Genomic DNA, 22429 nt, shown 5'->3' on the forward strand with positions numbered 1-22429 from the left:
GGTGTTCAAACAACGACTGGACGCGCCACGGCCTCGCTGACACGGTGCTGTCCGATCACAGGCCAGACTCGATGACTTCACAGACGCTTCACCCCGCAATCGCTCTCTTTTCTCTTTTTTTTCCCCTCTCTCTCTTCCTCTCTCTCTCTCTCTCTGTACGCATACACCCCTACGTCTGCGTCTGCCCTCACCCCACCTCCCGCTCTCCCCGCCCCCAGGCGCGCGCGCGCCTGCGCCGTGCCGGGCGCCTCAGGCGGCGCATGCGCGTCCCGCCCCCCGCCGAGGCCGACACCGCCTCCCTCCTCCTCCTCCCTTTCCCGGCCTCTTCCCCGCCACCTCTTCCCGGGGAAGGGACGAGGGCGGCCGGAGCGCGGCACGTACCCGCCGCCATGCAGATCACGCTGAAGACGCTGCAGCAGCAAACCTTCCGCATCGACATCGACCCCGAGGAGACGGTGCGGCCATTCCCGGGCTCCTTGCCCACCTGCCCTCCCCCCAACCCCCCCCCCCCCCCGCCCCGGACTCGGCCGTGGAGAGGGATGCGGGAATCTGTGCCCTGGCTCCCAGGGAAAGGGGGGGACGGATACCCTCGGTGGAGGTGGCCGGAGGTTCAGTGATGGGTTGGGGCCTCGGAGGTGATGCGGTGTCCGCCGGGACGATTTTGGGAGATTCGGGGACGGGGGAAGAGTGTGAGCTCAGCCAGGGGTGATTGAGGGACCCCTTTTCCTCGGGATGCTGAAGGGTAAGAGTGATTTCCTACCGCCGAAGGAAAGGGGCTGCCGTGGCCAAACCTCCGGCGGAAGGATTTTTCCCCCCTTGTTTTTGAGGAGAACCCCCGGAGGTGGGAGGGGGAATAGCTCTGAGGTGGAAAGGGGAAATAGCCTGGGAGGTGGGAGGGCGATTAAATATCTCATGTAGTCCTTGGGAGGAGAGGAGCGCTATAGGAAACGAAAGTTTTTCCTTTCGGGAAGCGGGGTGCCATGGGTTAGCAGTCAGTGGGGCACAGATCGCTGCTGGTTTATAATGGAAGCGCCTGGGAGAGGGGATTTTGCGAGAGCATCTCTCTCCTGGGGTGGGGCTGGGGGTGCATCAGAAGGAACACGTGGTTGTACTTCCCATCCTTCCATGGATTCCCACAAGGGAAACGCTGGGAAGTGTGGGGGCTTTCTGCTGGGGCAGGAGTGTGATTTGGAGAGGAGCTGCTCCCAGGTGCATGGTTGTGTGTTCGGGCAGGTGTGTGCTATGGAGGTAGGAGTGTTCGGAGAGGATTTATTGTTTGGCCTCACGGGGCGAGCTGCAGTGCTTATTCAGTCTGCACTTAGGAGGGGAGGGAGTGCAAGAGAGACTCTGCTGACCTCGGTGGAGCTGGTTTCAGGGTGTGTGATGGGGTCCACAGCAGCCTTTTTCCCCTTCCTGGTACTTTTGGATGTGTCTGATGATGCTGTGAGTGAGGAGGAGACAGGTTTTGCTTCCCGGTGTTATGCTTCTTCTGGCACATGGGAGCCCACTGGAAAATCCTCGGGGGTATGCAGCATTCTGAGATGAAAGGCCTTAAGTGAGTTGGCAGGGTTGGAAGTTGCCTTGTCACTTGCCTGAGCAGGGATGGTTGCTCTGATAGCCAAGTCCGAACACACTCGTGGCCTTGGTTGGAAAGATCTGGGGAGGCTGGCAGCTTTCCTTTCCAGCAGCCTTTCCTGTGACAGGTGGGCATTGAAGCTTTAGAAACTATTGGAACGTTATGTCTGCTTTTTTAGTCTGTTGGTTTACCCTCTTCCATGTTAAGAAATATAAAGGATGACAGTTGAAAGTTGGGCTGAGAGCTCATTTGGGTTACCATTGTGACTGAGGAACATGGCAAATGCCTAGCAGCAGCATGAGTCAGAAACCTTCGAATATTTAAAACATAAGTTTTTGCTCGTACTGAGGGTTTTTTTTTTTTTTTTCCCTCTTGCATTCAGTAAGGTCCTGGAAAGTAAATTCAAGGAGAGGACTGGAGGAATGTTGCCACTCAAAGCCCTCACCAATTTATGAGACAGCAGAATGCAATGACTACAAGTTGGATTGTGGGAAATGAGAATGTGCCCTCTGTTTATAAATGTAGCTGCTACAGTAGCTCAAAAGAAAAATGATCCTCACGAGCATAACTTCAGGTTTTGGCCAGGAATGGGTGGTAAGACAGGAAATCTGGTAGAATTTGAGAACTTTGTTTTAAAAAGAATGGAGTAAAGACTTTATCTTATTATTAGCTGAAGAGATGAAAAACTTGTTTAAATTTCTGTGGCACACTTTTTAGAAAATTATAAAGAAATTACTGTTGGAAATGTTAAAAATCAGATAAGTTAGTAAAGAGAAGTTCAGCTTTGAGCCTTCAATTACAAACTGAGTTTTAAAATGAGAAAATGCTTTGAAATACGATATGTTGAGGAAGTGTGTCACAATTGTGTGCTTTGGAGTTCTCAGATTTTTTGGAATACGCAAATCTTAGCTAAGTGCGCTAGTTTCTTAGATTAATTTCCTGAGACCTTAAAACATGTTTCATGTAGTTTGGGAAACATTACTTTTAGTCTTTGGACCATGTGTGTGTTTCTCAGAGGTAGGCTTGTTTACTTGGAGTTCTGCCCTATGTTGTGACAAGGCCAAAAATCATGTAGTTGCAATAGGCACAGGAAGCCTGTTGCTCTGAAGTTGGGTTCTGGTTCTGTAAAATTGCTTTTGTGTTCCTAGCAGTTTCTCCCCTTACCCTCAGTACCAAATTAATCTGGAGAGATTTGATGTTACTGTGCAATGTAGCATTCTGACAGAACTTAGTGCTTGTAACTGAGAGCTGTTGTTGATAGGAGTATTTAAACCAACCTCCAGTAAGAATTTGAAGCAACACACTTCCTAATAACTAATTAGCCTTTCTAATTAGCTTTTTGCAGAAGCAGATGTTTTATTTTTTATTTTTTTTTTTTTTTCCTATTAAATCACACAGTTGAGTTTTAAACTTGCCTTCAGTAGTGTGACTAGTTTTGGTTTGGTTGTGTTTTAAAACATTGGCCACCTGTGTATTTTGAGTGAATAAAAACTATACTTCAAGCTATCTTGCTTGCCTGAGCACGGGGTGAAGACTCTCCGGTACTCTGACTAAAGATGAAAAGGTTTAGCCTCAGGCCCTGATATTGGAGAAAGGCTGTTATCAAATGAAATTTTCGCAAGCCTGGCTGTTTTTCCTTAAGTTCTATGATGCACCCACCCATCAGGTTCCACCCAGTGGTGGATTTACCCATTGTGGTTATTCTGGCCTTCTGAGCGGGGCCACTCAGGGTTTGAGCCTGCAGACTTAACATGAAAGCATGTATCCATCTGCACAAGCTGTTGCTTCTTTTGTTGCCTCTCTGTGAGAAAATAAATATGTGAAACATTGTGTTTGGAGCAAATAATAAGCACTGTCTGACACTGCTGCAGACCTGTGTAGCCACATCTCTTGTCTGTGGTGAGTTGTGGTTACTACTTCCGTTGTAGACACAAAGCAGTTTTAAAAATCTTCAACAAACATTCCTAACTTGGAAAGTGAAACACCAGGCTAAAGTTAAGTCTGTCCTGTTTTGTTTTCAGCTCCCCGTGCACTGTTAACCTAAAAACCTGGTTGTCAAAATGCAGTTAAGTGCAAGGAATATTCAGGATGTCAGCAGTCTTTTGACCGCAGTCTCTGTGTCACATAATATGGGCTTTCACATTTCACTGTTGTACCACAGCACTTGAACACCCAGGAAAAAGCCAGCTTGATTAACACCATGTCAGCAAAACACTTAGTTTTGGATGTTTGGGCTTCTGCTGTGTTCTGGTGTGTCTTTAGTATGTGTATGCTTTATTTAAATGTGTTTATGGAGATTTCTGGATGCTAATGTTACTGTGTCAGAAGAATTAACTTTATAACAGTTCTGGAAGAATCAGGGTGATCCTTCTAACTGAGTGAAATGATGAAAGCTGACTCTAGTTTGTTATTTGTGAATGAGTATGAATGTACTCTTGATAACCTCCTTCCTGTATGTTTTTCAGTGCAGGTTAATCCTCCAGCAGTTGAGGGTAAGAGGATTGTTTTTGTATTTCTCTGGAAGTTTATCGTTTTAGTGGTTAGAGGAAAAGTGCTTCGTTCAAAATCCAAAAGTGCCCTTCTAAGTTAAAGATGTTTTTCTGTTTCAAGTCTTGGTATTTTTCTGTAATTGCTCTTTGGGTTGTACAGTAGCTATTTTTCTCTTCTGGAGGATTGTTTTGTTGTTCTTGCCTCCCTTTAGGATTTTATTGGGGATGTGTGTGTGCTTGCACAGGCAGAGGAGGTGTGAATTTGAAGGGCTTGTACTTGCTGCTTGTGGTTTGATACATGACTCTGCAAAATTATAACTTCAGAGATCACTAGAGTAAGAGTAGATACATTTTTTATTATTATTGTTTTCATACTTTCTTTGCAATCTGTAGCATTTATGAGTTATGGTCTGTTATAATTCATATTTGTTTCATTAACTCTGTAGGGGCTTTTTGCTACTGCTTTTCTTTGGTGGATAGTCCTTTTCTGTGTCCTGGTTAGAATTAGAATTTTCAAGCAAAGAAGTTGTTCTCATTCTTGGCTGAAGAAGGGTGGGTTTTCATATGTTCAGGAATATTTTGCTGAAACTCTAGTGAGTGTTTCAAATATAATTTCCAAAGAACTTTGAGCAGGATGACACATTAAAAAAAATAAATAAAGAAAAATATAAGATAGCATAAATGACTTAATGTAACTAAAGTTATTTTATTTATATTCGAATATATTTTTACATGTTGTCCATTTTTCAAATACTGTGGCTCTGCCCATAATTTTTCAACTATTTTATTTAGAATGTTCTTACCCTGTTTAGCTATCAGCAAAGAAAAGTTAGCTTTGTACTTTTAGTAATTTGGCAATATTATGTGCTGTATTTCTCAAAATCTAAACTTTCTTGGGTCACCATTCCCAAGGTGGCTAGTACACTGAGATGTTAAATATAGAACTTGTTATACACGTGAGGATGGTTCTGTACATATATTTAAGGCTTATTTTGCAGGTATGACTGGAAAGCAAGGGTATCTGTCCTTGATATGGGTAACAACAGGCTGGAAGGTGTTCCCTTTGAAAGTTGGTGAAAGCGGAGAGTACATTTTAATTAAAAAGGATTATTATGAGCAGATGGTCCTGCTACTGTCTGGAGTCTCATTGCTGTCCTTGTGCGTAAATGTCTGTGTTTACTCGCAAACGTTTCAAAAATGTTTTCTTTGAATTCCTGAAACACAGAAAATGTTATCAATAGGTGTGAGAAAGGGGTTGTCAATTTACAGCACTGAAAGGAACAGCTGGCAATGTTTTCTCCCACCAAGGTTTGTGTCTTTGGTCACAGTTCCTGTGGGTGGAGCGGACTCAGTGAAACAAATCTCTCTTTATTTCACAGGAGATGGTGATGTGCAGCATGTCTTACCTAGAGCCTGTAAGGATGGCTGTCCCTGTCCTGCAGGGAGCACCAAAGGGACTGGAAAAGGAGAGGGAAGGGCCTGCTGTGGCTGTGCGCACACAGAGTGTTGTCTACGCACTGATTCTGGTTCTCCCTCTCTTTGTCTTTCCCCGTGTTTCTGTGTCAGAGGCACTCCTCCAACTGGCTGGTCAGCAGTGAAGTCTTGGAAAAGGGTTTTTTGAGTGTCTTTTTAGAATTGATCAAAATGGCTTGTCAATTTTCTTCACTCTCAAACAACTGTGTCACTTTTATACTTGTAAATCAGTTTGTGGGGAATATGCCCCTTGTATAAGTTGTCTGCCCAAAGCTACAGGAGGATCAACAAGACCATGCAAGAGTCACCGCTCAGATTGTAAGCTTTCTTCCCAAATCAAGCTTTTGTGGCTTCAGAGGACTGTCCATCTTTCTACTTTTCTTCAAGCTGCAGATTCCTGAAAGATCTGCTTTAGGTTGAAATTTATGTTCCTGTGTTAGTACAGAGCTGCATGAATGCAGCTCTTCTGGTCACCTTTTTGCATCAGAAAACTGCCTCTAGTGTATCCTCTTTCAGGCAGGGCTTAGATCAGTTTTGAAATGCAGGACAGAAGCATCAGCTTTGAGATCAGAAATTATTTTCGTTGATCTTTGGTCAGTGCATAACAACTACTAGACTTGTAAATTTCACTTGTGTGTAGATGAGCTCAATTTTGTAGAGGAGATTAGAAAGGTAGAGGTAATTGCAGAGTATCAGGGCTAAATTTGGATTTTTACCTTGACAATTCCAGACTTTTTCTTCAGAGAATGCTGCTTCTTTTTTTGTATGCAAACTTCAGCAACAGTAGAGGCAGCAAGTAAATAAAGGAGCTTATGAATGCTTTATCCTGTCTGTTTTTAGATGTTAGCGTAATTCTAGATGCCTTGTTTATTTGAATACAACTGGAGGTTTTTTTCCCAGGCACTTACTAAGCTTGTAAATCTGACTGGATTCACAAGGCTCTTCTTCTCCTGTGGTTCTTCTCAATTACTGTATCTGTTATGCCTTTGAGGCCTCAAGTAGGGCAGTGATCTGTTCATCTAACCGCTATGATTGCCTTCTGATTAGATATGCGTGTCCTCTTTAGAAAGACAATATAAGAGAACACTGTACATGGAGTTTTGTGCCAGAAAAACCTTTCATAATTTGGAGAAAGAAGAAGCTGGAACTAAAAGCATTCTTACAGTAAAAGTACTGTAAAGCATCGACTTAGGAGTTTAGTAGTTTCTTATCCTCTGCATGTTTTCATTAGTAGGCACAATATTTGTCATTATTCAGTTGCTGATCATGGAGTTTGATTAAGGGTAGTAAAACCTGTTGCACTGGTCAGTTTGTTGCTTCATTAGCAGGTTTATTGTCTATACAGCTGCATTGTCCTCTCCTGACTTTGAACAGTGTCAGAATATAAAGCAGTGTAACATGTGGTAAATTTTGCAAAGGCAGTGGGAGGAGAAAACTCAGTAATATTAAGCCTAAATTCTAAACAAGTTTTCAGACTATGATGCCCTCTCTCAGAGAGGAGGAAAAGAGCAAAGCCCTTTGGAGTAAAAGCTTTTGTTCTTGTCTAACTAAGACTTTTCCCAAAGTCTGGGAGAAACCTGTTAGCCAACTACAGAAAAAGATGAAGAGCGAATTATAAGGTATATTAAAAGAAAAAACCCTCTGTGCAGCATTTATTCTTAAAGAGAAGCAGTTCAGCAGTAGCTAGGTTGGTAGTGAGGGTCTTTCAGATTTGGTCTTGGGATCCATCTCTTCACAGTCCTTTAATCCATTTGATTAAAATTTGAGTATAAATCAACAGAAACACGATGACACTGACAAACACAAAGTTTACCATTAGTACCTGGCTGCCTAATTGAGGGTCAGTCTCAATTAGTAATGCTCTACAATGAGCAGCATACATTAATTGGAATTGGGTTCTTTAAAAGGTGAAGCCCTGAAGAGCATAGATCTAGACAGTGATGCTATATTCTGCTTCAATATGCTGGCCACCAAAGCAATGAATTTCTGCTTTTGGAAAGGGGTGCCTGGAGCCTGTGGAAAACTCTGACTCTGACATGAAAGCAAACTAAGGGAGACCTGCTTAGCTTAGCTCACAAATTTGGGTGAAATAGTGTAAATGTTTTACATCGGCAAGCACCAAGGGATGTGGGAAGGCTAATTGTGCTTCAATTATAACATCAGCATAAGAACAAATCAATATTAATAGTCTGTGAATTAACTTGGGCTGGAAACTAGGAAAAGACTTCCGATATCAGAGTAAACTTGGTAGCAGCCTCATGATAAACATATCAAACAACCATGTCTGTGGATGCATCAAATTCTTGACAAATACTCTGGGGGATCTGGTGGGTTTGTGGCTTGATGTCAGAAGAGATCCTTTCCAGTTTTGTATTCAGTTTCTCCCAACATCTCAAGAAATTCAGCAATTTGTCTTGACTGTGTAACTATACATTAAAACCTGTGGAAGTACACTGTTCACTCTTTCATTAGGATTTGTGAAATGAGTCTCTGAATAAACTGATGGGTTTTGCCTCTTCTGTGTTAGCATTTATATGAGGTAGAAGAAATGAAAATTGGTGTGTGAGAGGGAAGGGTTTGTGATCAATGGAGGTGCTTGCCTGGCTGGAACACAGGGTGCTCTGCTTGTGTAGCTGGCAAAAAGTGACTGCCAGGAGCAACTGGGAAACTGAGCACTGGTGATTTCATGAAACCCATTTTTAGATGCCTGTCTGGGATGCAGTTGATGACTGGTGTTTCTTTGGAAGACCTCAGTTTTTCAGTTAGGAGTCAATCAGCTCTAGCTCTTAATTAAACAGGTTGCATGCCATGTATTCTCATATATTGCATTCAGTTTCTGACTAGTAGGGAGAGTTTAGTGTCTAAATTCATAGGGGACAGAAGAAAGTCCTCTTACTTGTAAGTGTGCTGTTTCTGAATCTTTACGGCAAAGTGTTTGTAGATGAATTGTTGCTCTTTCATAAAGGTATTGCCATAAAGTACAGGTTCTGTTTATTGTGCTCTGAAATTTTATTAAGGTCAGAGGAAAAATGGGATTTGGTGAGGACTGAAATGCATTTTGAGCTCTAATCAGGTTGAACAAAGCTAGGAAGCCTGAAGGTTTGGTTTATGGATCTGTATGTTTTATGAGAAAAATAAATCATAATCTATGGACGATTTCTCAGTTTGACAGATCAATACGCTAGGTGTGCTTCCCCAAAATTAATTTCCATTTAATAAACAATGATGGTGCTGAAGACTAGGTTCCCAGCAACCTAATTTGCTAGAGGCAATGTTTAAGATGTTGCTTTTTTCAGCAATTCACTGTACCAGCAGCTGGAAGATGCAGCTGTCTTTTCAGAAAAGCATTGAGAGGGCTTTCTCTCTCTCTCTCTTTCTCTCTTTGTTTTTTAAATTCCTCCTTTAAAATTGAGCATCTATGGTTTAAATCTAAATGAAAATGGATCAGACTACTGTCTGACATACAGGTTGTTGTACCGTCATGCATTTTCTTCTCTTAGCATAATTAACGGCACAGTTATTTCTCACCATGCCTTCAGTCACTCCAGTTAGAACTATAAGAGGAAATTCTATGCCCCTGGAATGTCACTGCTAAAATTGATGTATTTGATCTTATCTCTTCCTTTTTTTGTTCTGAGAATTAGTATTGTATCCTCTGCAAATTATGTGTTTCTGGCCTCCTAGGCTAGGCAGTGATGAAAGCCAGAAGAATAAGCAATCACTTTTTATTTTAGCCTAAGTGTTTCTTGAACTTCTGGCTCTAATAGGAGAATGATGAAGTCTGCTGCTGAAGTTCGTATTTTCTTGCAGGTTCAAGCTGTAGTAGTGAAGAGTTGGTTTAAATCCTTTTGTTTGTTCCTTTGAATAGGTATGATGCTATCATTTCATTGTATTCATTTGAGATATGACAGATTCCCTTCTCTAAATCACTGTTCTTTATAAAGTAGTTAAGCAATGCTCTGAAATGTTCGTGAATGTAATCTGGAAATTACTAGATTATTTGGTGTATTTTCAGTTTTAAAGGAGCAACTTGAATGACATTACAGAATTTTTAATCTGTAATTTGGAGCCTATGGTGTGTTACTGTCAGTCACCGTGACATATTGGATATCTTTGAATGGCAAAAGTTTGCAGTAGAGTGAATGTCCATTTAAATGAGAGACCTGTGTAACTGATCTTTCCCTTTGGAAATGGCAGTGTCCCTGGGCATAGATAGCAAAATACTGGAAATTGGCTCAGTTTCGTTAAGCTTGAATTTCTTTTAGATTTTTGTAAGCTGTCAGCTGGAGAACTGGAGTGATTTGTGTTCCAATTTAGGATATAATCTGTTCTTAAACTGATTGATGTATGTGGTAGGAATACAGGCAGAGAATAAAGACCATCCCTGAAAACTAACGGCCTTGTCTTCTCTGGATTTCCAGTCTTTTCAAGAATTAAGAAATTAATGGTGGCCCCTGTATTTGTAAGCTTTAGCCAAAGATTGTCTCTGTTCTTTAGGAGCCAACCTGTAGTTTGTTTTTATGTGCAGAACCACCATGGTTCTGTAACTTCATGGTGTTATTTGCATTGATAACTACTTCAATGAGACAATAAATACCAAACTTCTTCACATCGATCCAGTTACTGCATAGTAATTAGTATATATTTTTAGTCTGTCCTGACCTAGACCACCACAATAATAAAAATTATGGCAGTATTAATATGCAGAGAGGGTTTTTGGATTGTGGGTGGGGACTGTATAGCTGAAGCACCGCCACCTGAACGTCCAACAAGGCTGAAACCGCCTGTATCTGCTGAGTTAGTTTTCCTAGGTGTAATCCTGTGGAACATGGGCCTGCATGCTCTTGGTGGTCCTCAGCACATGAAAGATGTAGATCTGTTGGAGCTGGTCCAGATGAGGCCATGAAGATCTGCAGAGGGTGGAGTACGTCTCCGATGGAGACAAGCTGGGAGAGCTGGGGTTGTTCAAGCTGGAGAAGATAAGACTCTGGGGAGACCTTGGAGAGCCTTCCAGTGCCAAATGGGGGCTTACAAGAAAGATGGGGACAGACTTTTTGTTGTTAAGAGTAGATGTAAGGAAGGGATTTAGTACAGTGAGAATAGTGAAACACTGCAACAGATTCCCAGAAAAGGGTTTTTTTTCTCATTTCCCTTGACCCCATGGTGTAATAGAAGTTTGCCTATGTCTGGAGTTGAATGCCACCTGCCAATGGGTTGAAAGCATAGTTTGTTGCAGGCTTATAGAAGGGGGAACATTTTGGGATGTTTTGGAAGAATGCAGTGCCTCAGGTCGCTTGCAGTACATCAATCATAGCACAGTAATAATAAGGGGAAATGATGCAGATAGTCAGCAAAGGCAAATGAATTGTTGGATCCTCCTTCAGCAAATATCTTAACTCCTTTTCATAAGTCAAATTATTGCATAGTAAATCAACATATGTGTTCAGTATGTCCTGACCTAGACTTCTAGTTGTTCAAAATTTATGTTTGAGAGAACACATCTTAGTTTTGTTCCTTGTGGGAAAAAGACTGTCTGGAATAAAACAATAGAAAATGAAGAAGACAAAGTGATGAAGCAATGCCTTGATTGATGTAGTGGACATGAAACAAACTTTAATTTTCTCCCTCAAAATAGATTATACATGTTAGTCACATTGTAATATTTGTTACAAATCTATGATAAACATAGTAACTACGTATAAAAGAAATAGCCTTGGGTCATTATCCTTGAGTGATTGGTATAAGTGCATAAGTATAATAATACATAAGGAGAGTGTTAAAAAGTAGACATTTGGAAACATAACAGGCTTTTAACATGGTTCAAGGGATTAATTTGCCCTAGTGCATGTCGGACTTTAACTGAAGTTGTGTGAAGTATTAGGCAGTATTATTATTAAAATTTAGAAAAAAAATCCTGGATCTGTGGTGAAGAAGATTGTTCAGTAGCAATGGGAGTGACTTCCATCCTTAAAATTGGGGAGGAATTAACAAGTTATATTTTTAATTTTCAAGAAAGTATAAATAAATGTAAATCCAAGAATAGGACAGATTCTTGTAAAATAAGTGCATGAGAATGATGATGCTTTCAGCAAGTTACTGTCAAGTTTGATTGTCTCCAGGACTTAGGGGTGGCAGTGAACCCCTCTTAGTTTTGCTGTGGAAAAGCAACTGCCTGGTTGAAGACTAATTCCAAAGCGTTTGGCAGATGCTGGGATGGCACATATGATAAAAAAATACCAAAAGCTTCCTTTCTTTATCTGCTGGGGAAAAAGAGCTGGCTCCCTATTTTTGTTTAGTTCCATAGAGAGAAGCAATATGATGCATTCTGTATCCTTGCAGAGTTTTATATGAAAAAGGTTTTTTGAATATTCTAAAAAAAAAAAAAAACAACAAACCAAACCCAACCTTTAGAAGGTGATATTAGCTTGTACTAGTAAGCTAGTAGCAGATTGGTTGTCCTTGTTTTGCGTATACTGGGGGTGTTTGCATGAAAGCAAGAAGAATTGACTGTGCAGGCAGTTTGTCTTAAAACATGACTGTAGATGTGTGTGCTTTTACAGGAGCTTGCTTTACCTCCTCAGGGCAGCATTACGGAGTCTTTCTGGAGAATTGAGAGCATTTTTACACATGACAACTAGCAGTGCCACTTGTGCTATTGGTGCTGTGAAACTGTGGATGATGCATCAGTGGTCCATGCAAGCAAGTAAATGTGTAGGCTTAGAGTTGCTGTGTGAAGTTCCAGAAATTGTGGTGGAGGGGGAGGAGTTGAAAACAGTTTATGTAAGATAAGCATCTGAACATTTTGCTCAAGTTTTTGCATATGAGGACTTCAAGGTTGAATGTCATGGTAATCTCACCAAACCAAACCGTGGCATTCCCTGTAAAGTGGTTATGATGATGAAAACCTTCAGCTCTCTTTTTAGCTGGTGTTTTTCTCCCCTGCATTCAGGGAAAGAATAGGACAGATGGGTCAAGAGATGAAAACATTTTTGTTCCCCAAATTTCTTAATTTACTTTTTCACTGTGTTGTACACTCATACTAATAACTTCTCATGGAAAAATGAATTATGTAATTTGATTCAGCACAGAAGACTATTTGGGAAAGGGACATGTTGCTCTGCAAAGTGACATATTCAGAAGACTGATAACTTGACATAATCAAGGGGTGATTGAAACTACTCTTCAGTATTTAAAAGTATACTTATTAGGTTTGTACTGTGAATTTTATTTTCATTAAGACTGTTTTTGTGCTTTAGGTGAAGGCATTGAAAGAGAAGATTGAATCAGAAAGGGGGAAAGATGCCTTTCCAGTAGCTGGCCAAAAACTTATTTATGCAGGTAATGGATATTCTGAAGGTAACTTATCTGAATTTGCCTTATTTTATGTTGTTTGGTTTGGATATGAGTGTTAAGTCTTCTAAGAATTCTGAGAACTGAAGTACAGACAGGATTAAAACCCTCAGTAACACAAAAACAAACTCAGTGTCAAAAGGAACTCTTTATTTGAATTAGATGGTTTTTTTAGGTTTTAACGCAAGTGTGTCTGTCATCTTTGCTCTTGTAACACGATGTCTTGGGGATATGCTGGGTGAAGAAGAAATAGCTTTTGTTACAAGAATTCAGGATTTAAGCAGGTCAAAGCTGCTGTTCTGGCTTAATTCTTTTCTTGTTCAATTTATGCTGTGTATAGCTGAAGTATTGCTGTATATACCTCAGAGAATTAAAAAACAGATTACTTCTTTTTGATTAACAAAAGAAACTCACCACCAAATCCTTTCTGTAAAAAGGTACTTTCAATATTTTTAAGCTCTGTCACTAGAAATGTGTATTATATACTGGCAAAAAGCAGGCTAATGTGAGTTAAAAACGTGAAATTAACTTTATTTGAGCTTTATTTTACTTGCCTTGTTCATTCTGGTGCTAATAGAGAAATCCATTTTCTGTTCTCACATCATGGCAGAACTTTGGTCCTATTCCAATGCTCCCTCTAGTGTTTTTTTTCCTCTAAAACTGAGCTTGAAATAAACTTGGTGGAGTTTTCACTTTTGTCATGCACTGCTTTCTAACAAGTATTGTCTTTTTCACTTGTAATAAGCTAAAGCTAGTGTTAACTGTGGAGAGATGCTAATGGGAGAGAAGTTAAGTTGTGAGTCTTTGTGTTAGTATAGCTCCTCTAGACTACATCTTATAGCAAGTTTTATGTCCCTGGTATGTTGGTGGGGGGCGTGCATGTCAAGAACATTAAGGTGGAAGTCTTATGCATAGCCAAGAAATGTGAACCCAGCAGAAGGCTTTTGCAATGTGTGTAACTGAATGGCACTCTTAAAATTGTGCTTCTGTGATAGCAAAAATCAAAAATTGCATAAATTCTGTGCCATGACTTGAGTGTTTTCCGAAGCCAGAATGACTCTGCAGTATTGAATAATCCTCACTAGCAGTAGGAAATAAGATTGGGAATATAATATCCAAAGATGGATCATCTTTTTATCTTTTTCTTGGACAAGAGACACGAGGTTATACTGATAATGTTTTTACTTTTATTAAAATGAGCTGTAGAATTTTTGTAGTTTGATAAAGCAGTAATAGCCCCAGCTGACTTTGATTAGAGAGGCAGATGCATTGTGTTGACATCTGCATTAGGGCAAGATCTAGAAACCCTGAGTGGTGTGTTCTGAGAAGACAGGATGTCTGTACAGATACTTCTATAAAGTATATATATTATATTACATACATATTCATTAAAGCCTTCCCCAAAGTGCCTATAAAAATTGTAAGTAAATGCAGATTCTGAGTCAGATGCTTACAGGTATTAGCATGCTATTACTGCACTATGTGTAATGCTTCCTTGAATATTTGACCTGCAAGACTGGTGGAACTAGTCTTTTGTGTTTTGCGTGCCATAAAGTGTATGTGTTGATTTCCTTGCAATCATCAGGATAAGGATATGTCCTTCTAGTTGCAGTCTGCTAGAGAGGTTGTGAAATGGAAGCACTCTGTGGCATATCTTCAGAAAATTGGTTTAAATTGTAAAATATTCCCTGAAAATTCTGTAGTAGAAATCAGTGCTATAAAACTTGCTGAAATACATACTTGCTTTTCTGATTTGTGGTGTGACCTCTAAGTCAGCTTGTTCTAAGAAAAGACAAAAAGTATGTGGCTTACTGTGTTCTTAAGTTGAAGTGATACAAATCTATTTTGTCACAGTACCATCTCTTCTTATGGAACATCAAAAGTCATAGTATAACAAATGTTTCTAGGTTTGTCTGATAGCTTTTTCATCCTTCTCTCAAGGTAGCAAGTTATGGAATGGTTGTAGCTTTTTCTAATGTTTTAGCCTTGAAATTTGTTAAAGTTGCAAGGTCAGATGCTTGTTATTGCAGGTAATGCTCTTATCTGAAGAACAAATGGAAGATAAGTAGAAAGGAATTACCCTTACTGTGTAAGCAGACATAAGTTACATGGTTAAGCTTTCTGTGTGTTAACACCTTTCCTCTGTATTACGTGTATCTTTGTTAAGGATCCAGTGAATCTTTCCAAATTTAATGGTTTTATTTTAAATGGTTTTAAAGCATCTTCAGCACATGGGGCAGCAACCCTCAAACTATCCACTACTCTGTACATCACACAAGGAAAATTGTAACTCTACTGCTGAAGCTTAATGACCAAACTTCTTTTTGTTGGCTTGTTGAACATTTGTAAATCTGCATAAACCATGTTTTTGTGATCCAAGATCATCTATTGATTTGCTAAGCAACTTCTTAATTTCTTCCTGTTTGATTTCCCAGGTAAAATCCTTAATGATGAAACTGCTCTTAAAGAATACAAAATAGATGAGAAGAACTTCGTGGTGGTTATGGTGACAAAAGTGAGTAATTGCTTCTTTTGAATAGGAAGCTTCATTAATTTAATTCTATTTTTTTCTTGTGATGAGTGATTGTATATGCCTATCCTTAAAGCCAGTGGAATTTTATCATATGTAAGTTCAGGTCAGCTGTAAAAAGTTTGTGTGAATAGATAAAAAAATACTGCTTCACAGTCTTGGTTTGCCTAGGCTGATTTTTGCTGTTGCTCTGTGCTGAATGTTTGTATCAAAGAAAAAAAAATTATGGCTGATTTTACTGTTTATTATTTCTTGTCTCTCTGTCATTTTTTCCCTTTTATTATTAAAAGAAAGAAAGCAACCTAGGTAGTTTGTTGTTAAATCATCTGTATGGAACTCTTTTCAGCCTTGCCATGCTGCTTTTCATAGTTCATGGCTTTTTCTTCTGTCAAACTCAACAGCATAAACCAGTGGAGACAGAATACATCTGGCAGTAAACAAACCTGTGGGTTTTGAAAGACTGCAAGCGCAATTTATAGGGAATGACTGTGACACGTGTTTGAAGTATTTCTTCTCTGAACCAGTTGTCAGGCTGCTTCCAGGAATCAAGGCACTGATTTTCCAGGCATTCTAGACCATTGCTATCTGAGTAAAACTGGCTTCATCTATGTTTCAGAATATGAAATTAATTTTGAAGCTCGAGTTCCTCCTCCTGACAAAGAAAACATATATTCTGTTGCCCTTTATTTCTATCATGTAGTATTAAACATAATTAAACATGTGGGCTTGTTAAAGATAACTGTCATTGCTGTCTTCCTAAATGAAGCTTTCAATTCTGTGGTTTGCTACAGAAGTATTTATCAGTGCAAGAGAACATGGGCAGATGAGATGTCAGAGTCCAGTTTTTCATTTTGTTGATAGCAGAAGACTCCAGAGAAGTTGTGCAATTGCTACTCCTGGGAGTGTTGATGAAATGTGTGGCTGTGGCACTTAAGGACACTGTTTAGTGGTGGGTGTGGCAATGTTGGGCTAGGTTCAATCACTTTAGAGGTCTCCTCAACAATTCTATGTTTCTAAATGGAGATCTCCGTGAAGAGCCTGATACATATTCTGATAATAAAGAAACTGTAGTTTTGACATTTCTTCAGTCTTACAATCTTTTTGCTAGTCTTGGAGCTCAATTGCCCTTTCCTGATTCTGTTGTGGATAAGACATGCCCAGTCATGTAGGCACAGACTGCTGACTTTATCTGATGTTCAGATGTTGTTGCATTAAGGGTTTAGGAGAATAACCCCCCTTGCATTCCAGTTGTCAGTGTTTTTCTTTGAGTGTTTATTAAAATGTTATTTACTGTGCATGTCATGTTGGAAGCTATTCATTCTTAACCTTACCTCTGCTTGCAGACAAAAGGAGGAAATGTTTTCTTCTTCAAGTAGGCAATGTCTGAAAGTGGTGCACCTTGAATAAGTAGTTTTGTTAAAGTTCAGTTACTTCTCTTGGAAGGACAAAAATTGGAGTCAGCTTTGTCAGCCCTTGGGGCTATTTCTGTATAATGGGATTAATACTGCATCCAAAAATATTCAAGTTTCTATTAGAGATGTGAAGATTATTTCACAATTGCATACAAGTATTATTCGCTCTAAATATTCTGCTGTAAATTTGGTAGTTCTTCATTCTGCTGTATCTTTAGTGCTTACTTCAGAAGTGAATTATTTGAGATTTATTGTAGTGCTCTGAATGCAAAGATTGCATAACTAAAACATGTTGCAGGTGAAGTTTTATTTTTTTTTGCATCTTGTTTTCCAGCATTCATAATGAAATGTGATTTCTGTCTTAATCACTTTTTTCCAGATTTGAGTGGTGAGAAAAGCTTATGCTTGTTCTGCAGATGTTTTTTGCAACTTGCTTGGTTTCTTCTGGAAAATGTGCTTTTGTAAAACACTGGATTGTTTTCATATTTAGAAAATTGTGGTCTGTAAATATTTAGATCTTTGCATTTCACTTTATCCTCAGAGTGTGAGTGCTCAGGTGTGTAAGTATTTCAGTGATGCCCTCAGTTACTTGTTTGAACGCAGCAAAGGGCATAAGAGATTTAATATCTTGCAACCTTTTAATGTTGTACTTGATGTTTAGGCAGCAATATCAAACAAATGGTCTTAACAGAACTTAGTGGGTTGCCTCTAGAGAGCCATGGATTTATGAGCTTTGTGCTGTACCTGAACTCTGTTGTCCTCCTGTAGCCCAAAGCAGCAGCTGGAGCGACTCAGCCGTCAAATGCTGCTTCCATTGTTGGCTCAACAACTGCAGCTCCCACAGCAGTTGCCGCACCAATCCCAGTTCCAGCCCCTGTTCCTGCTTCTGTCCCTCCACCGCCAGCACCAGATACAGTGGCTTGTGAACCTGTACCTGTGAGTGCTGCGAAAGAGGAGAAGGCAGAAGAAAAACCACCTGAGGCACCAGCTGCTGTCAGTCCATCATCAATTGACAGGTATGAATAAGCCTCCAAAAACAGGTTCCCATTTCTGTTGCTTCTAGTTTTGATTTTAAGTTTTCATTACAGTGTTAGTCCAATCACTCTCTCTATTTTATATAATTTTTCTTCTTTCTTAACTGTAATTTCAGTCTCTGACTGAGGTGTAACATTACTGATTGTAAGAAACACTCTTGCTTATGCCTTCTCCTGTGTGAAGTGTGGTCTTGGGAAAAAGCCTGTGGTGAGGAGAGTTAAACGACAGAAGACTTGAGCTCCTGTTAGGCATTTCAGAGCTGCTGTCCTGCAAGTTTCTTTTCAGACTGAGGATGTTCTGCAGTGGGGATCTACTTCTCACAAAAATCTTGAAGTCTTAAAAAATGTGTCCTGTCCTGCTCATAACCCTCTGACTGTGTTTTGGATCATGTCGGTCAGATTCGAACCATAAATTCCTTATTGCTGTATGAGTCCCTTAATTTCTGGAAAGAGCTTTTTCTTCCAAAATGTAGGATATGGTATTGCTCTTAATCATGTAATTCCTTAAAGCTACGACGTGTCTAGTTTGTGGTTTTTTGGGGGTTTGTTTGTTTGTTTGTTTTTTCCTGAATGTGCTTTGGCCCATCTGCTGGTAATTGTGGGACCTGGGGAAACTTTTCACCTCAATTTTCTACAATTGAGAAAATCAGGTGGAAGTTAGAGGTTTCATCCCTGTTGCATGCTGTTGCCTTTTTTTGCTTAAGTTGCTTAAGTACTGCATGGGATTAAAATGTTGTTGACTGAAATTTAATGGTCCCTGAAGTGCTGCATAGATCAGGTCTTCATTTTCCATACACTGGGTTTTAATTATTTGTGTGTTATTTCTGGGAATACTGGTGTTTAAAATACAATCACTTAAAAATACAAGACAATATTTTTTAAAGTAATTTTATTTTAAACACCATTGAATACTGATTTGATGATAACAAAGCAAAACTTGCAATTGCCTAATGTCTTGAAAAACTCATCACAAATTTGTTGCACTAGATACACAATTTGATGATTTAATTTTGCAATTCTGAGAAATTAATATCTCTTAAAAATGGAATTCAAGTGAAGTTTCATTTATCAGTCAAATTAATTTAGTTGTTAAAAAATAGTAATGAGTGGGTTTTTTTTTTCTCTTTTTTTCCCTGCTCAGTTTGTCCAGTAGGTTTGAAGATCAGTCATTTATATTGAAATAGTGTTTTTTGTGTACAAGTTGCAGTTTTGTAAAACTGCAGTAAGGAAGCCTCAGTGTACACACTTAACAGGGAGGAACAAAATAATTTAACATATACATTAAGGTTATCACCTGCCTTGATTTCAGTGAGTACTGTTTGCTTCCAATTTGCTTTAGAAGTTAAATTACTAAGGCAAGATTTATTGACCCAAGGCCAGGCCAGCTGGCATCCTGCTTTGCTTTTGATCTTTTTTTGATTGTAAATCTTAACTACTGACAGATAATAGTAAAGCATTCTTGTTGGAACAAATTTTTTCTTGCATAGATCTTACAGAGATCTCTCTAAGTGCCTTGTTGAATTTTTAGTGGCGTCTTCTGAAAACACGCAGATCAGTCGGATGATCTTTCACTTGCTGGTAGGAGTTGCCAACTCTGGTGGCCTGATAAATGTGAGGACCCTGCAGCTCCATGTCCTCAAGTCTATCACATTATCAAGACTGAACATGTGTTCTCAAAATATACACACAGTATGTATATACCTATAAATGTATGTCTGGCTGCTTAGGTCAGCTCAGGCAGGGAAAATCCTAGCACTCATGCAAGATACTTCAGCCACATCTTATTCCCCTCTGGCTATGTAGGGCAAAGCCCACTACTGCAAAATGAATATGTACAAAACACAAATGAAAAATATTAATTTCTGCTTTGATAGCTGGTCCCTTAGAGTTTGCTAAGTTTTCGGGACCAGGGTGCGGGAACTGCCTGAGCCCTGCAACCCTATTCCAGGAACTGGCTGCAGTCCTTGGCCTTCAGACTTCCACAGTGCCTTGTCTCAGCAGTTGCTGGTTCCACAGGTGTCTGGGTCCTCCCAACTCACAATTCCCTGTCCCTGTGAACACTTGGAATTCCACATGCACACGTATATATAGAATAGACACACACACCCCCTTCATTATGAAAAATTTTTAGAAGTAGAATTTAATAAAAAGACAGGATGGATAGGTGGTGAGGTGCAGAGCATGAGGTGCAGAAAGCGTTTCCTGCATATGACTGGCCCTTTTTATCCTCTTCTTGCTCTCTTGATCTGTGCTTTTCTTCTGCATGGTGCCTTAAGCTTTCTTTCCCTGCCTTTGGGTCTTCCTCTAGATTTCCCCCCAACACTTTTTCCTGGCACCCCACAGTGAGTTGCACCACCCTGTATGCTGTAATGCCCTTGAAGGAGTCCTGTTGACCCGCCCTGGGTGTCACCCTGAGACCAAGGGGCTGATGCTTTAATTTTGCAGCCCTGGGAATGAGGCACCCTTGGCTGTGGCTGGTTAAAACTGGTATTCCTCTGCCTAGTGTTGTGCCTCTGTGTTCCTTGCTGTTCCTGGAGGTGAGCCTTTAATCCTGTAATGAACAACTTTGATAACTTGAGATGGAGTAATTGCAAATTTTAGCAGTTTATATTCCTGGGAAAGTAGTATACTGAGATTTTAATAAATGCTTGTCACCAACCTCCTTGGGTCCTCATTGAGGTCAAGCTGGTGACTGTGGGGAAGCAGTTAGTGAGACTGTTGTGTGCTTTTTAAAATCCACCTTGTTCTCCCACCCTTTAAAGCATTCAAGCAAGCAGATGGCTAATCCCTGAGCAGATGGGCAAGAGCCAAACTTCTGGGGGGTAGTGGGGGAAGGTTATTCTTGTGTTAAAAATGCTAGCATTGTAAGTTTGTAAAATCTGTTCTCACTATAGGACCAAAAGAGAGCTCTTTGGAAAGCTTTGTTGGTTTTTTAGAAACAAAAAGGGCTATAAGTGTTACAGCTGCTGCTGCTTTTTTTTCTTTTTTCTTTAAAAAAAAAAACCAAAAAACAACAACAACAGGAAGTTTTCCAAACTTTTGTAATTACCATTGCACTTGTCTTCATCTTACAGTACAACAGGTGATACATCTCGATCAAATCTTTTTGAGGATGCTATAAGTGCACTTGGTAAGTGGTGAGTTTTTTTTTTTAATGTAGACATTATTTTGGTGCAACAGAAACATGACAGATTAGGAGATGTTGACATTTTCTTCTGTATCTGTCATTGTTAAAGTTATAATCAAAGCGCTCTTCTCTAAGACCTGAACTTGATATCTTGGAACCAGTTTCAATGACTACTTTACTGAAGAATATTTCCCTTTATATATTTTTATTGTGTAAAAGGAAGATCCTTTTCTTCCACATTTGCTTTAATTTATCTTCTAACTATTCTCTTTGAAGTACCTTGAATAGAAGACTAGATGTGAGTATGATTGTGCTTTTCACTTTTGCACCCCCGAGTGCAGGGCTGATAAAATGGCTGCCTTTGTTATTCACTTGTTCCAGCTTTGAAAGTACTTTGCTTTTTTGACACATTGAGATTAGATAAATTCACCAGATCTGCTGCTATCTGGGCTGAGAAACGAATGCTTCCATGTATTTACAGTCAACTTGCTTTTATTTTGACAGTTTAAATAATCTTTGTTTCTCAGTGGAATAGACAGAATAAAGACAACAGGAGGGTCTGCCCCTCATTTATGCTGATTTGAGTAGCTAGGAAGTTGTTAGACAAACCCACAACTCCTTCCTTCTGCTGAAATTTTTGTGTTGTTTTGGAGTGTAACAAATTCAGGCACAGAAATAAGGAGGAGGTGGGGGTTTTATTCTGTGTTTTGTCTTTAAATATGAAGCTGCAATTTGGTACAAAGAGTTAAACCGAGTAAAGAGTTCCACTTAGATTTTTGTGTGGATATATTTGAGGCAGAGGTGCTATGATTAAGCAGCCCAGGGTGATTTAGAAGGAGCAGTAACATTTTACATGAGTTAGTGGTAGCTACTAGATTTAGTCTGTCTAGCTGCAGCTTAGATCTTAGGTGTGACATGCTGTTTTAAATTGCATGATCCAAAACAGTTGTAGATACTGATAGCAGGAGACAAAAATCTAACAGAACTAAACTGGCTGAAGTGATTGTTGCTACCAAAGATACTTTCTTAACCATTCATAATATCTTAGTGGCCAAGATGAGATCATCACCAATACTTGTGTAAACAGTGTTGATCAGTGAGTTAAATGAAGGTGCTGGTCTTGATTCGAAACTCTTCAAAATTAGGGGAAAACCCCAAAATATTTCAAGAGCATCACCTCACAATCCATTTTATATGGAAGTTCTTTGGTTGGTGTCTGATGGAGTAAACCTCCATGTCCCTAACATGTTTGGAAATAAGAGGTATTGAGTATGATTTTCTGGGTAAGCATACTGTAAGTGTTGTCAGCCAAAAAATATTCAAGGGCAATAGACATGAACTCTGTGATTCTTCTTTAAAAATGTCCTGAAGGGAATTTGCTTGCACAAATTGATGGATTATGTTTTCACATCCTAAGCTGGATCCTACACGTATTCTA

At 39.7% G+C, this 22429-nt stretch overlaps 1 protein-coding gene across 1 annotated transcript in view; it reads left to right on the forward strand.

Annotated features, from left to right (window-relative positions):
- The first annotated feature begins 268 nt into the window (after nucleotides 1-268).
- Nucleotides 269-22429, forward strand: part of RAD23B (RAD23 homolog B, nucleotide excision repair protein) — a 35696-nt gene continuing 13535 nt past the window's right edge. Inside the window, exons 1-5 of the mRNA XM_040090039.2 lie at nucleotides 269-455; nucleotides 12795-12876; nucleotides 15324-15403; nucleotides 17599-17846; nucleotides 20939-20994. Of these exons, the coding sequence (XP_039945973.2) occupies nucleotides 390-455; nucleotides 12795-12876; nucleotides 15324-15403; nucleotides 17599-17846; nucleotides 20939-20994 (532 nt within the window). The 5' untranslated portion in view covers nucleotides 269-389. The remainder of the gene's footprint in view (nucleotides 456-12794; nucleotides 12877-15323; nucleotides 15404-17598; nucleotides 17847-20938; nucleotides 20995-22429) is intronic.

Source organism: Hirundo rustica, chromosome Z (assembly GCF_015227805.2).
Source record: "Hirundo rustica isolate bHirRus1 chromosome Z, bHirRus1.pri.v3, whole genome shotgun sequence".
Classification (NCBI taxonomy): Eukaryota; Metazoa; Chordata; class Aves; order Passeriformes; family Hirundinidae; genus Hirundo; species Hirundo rustica.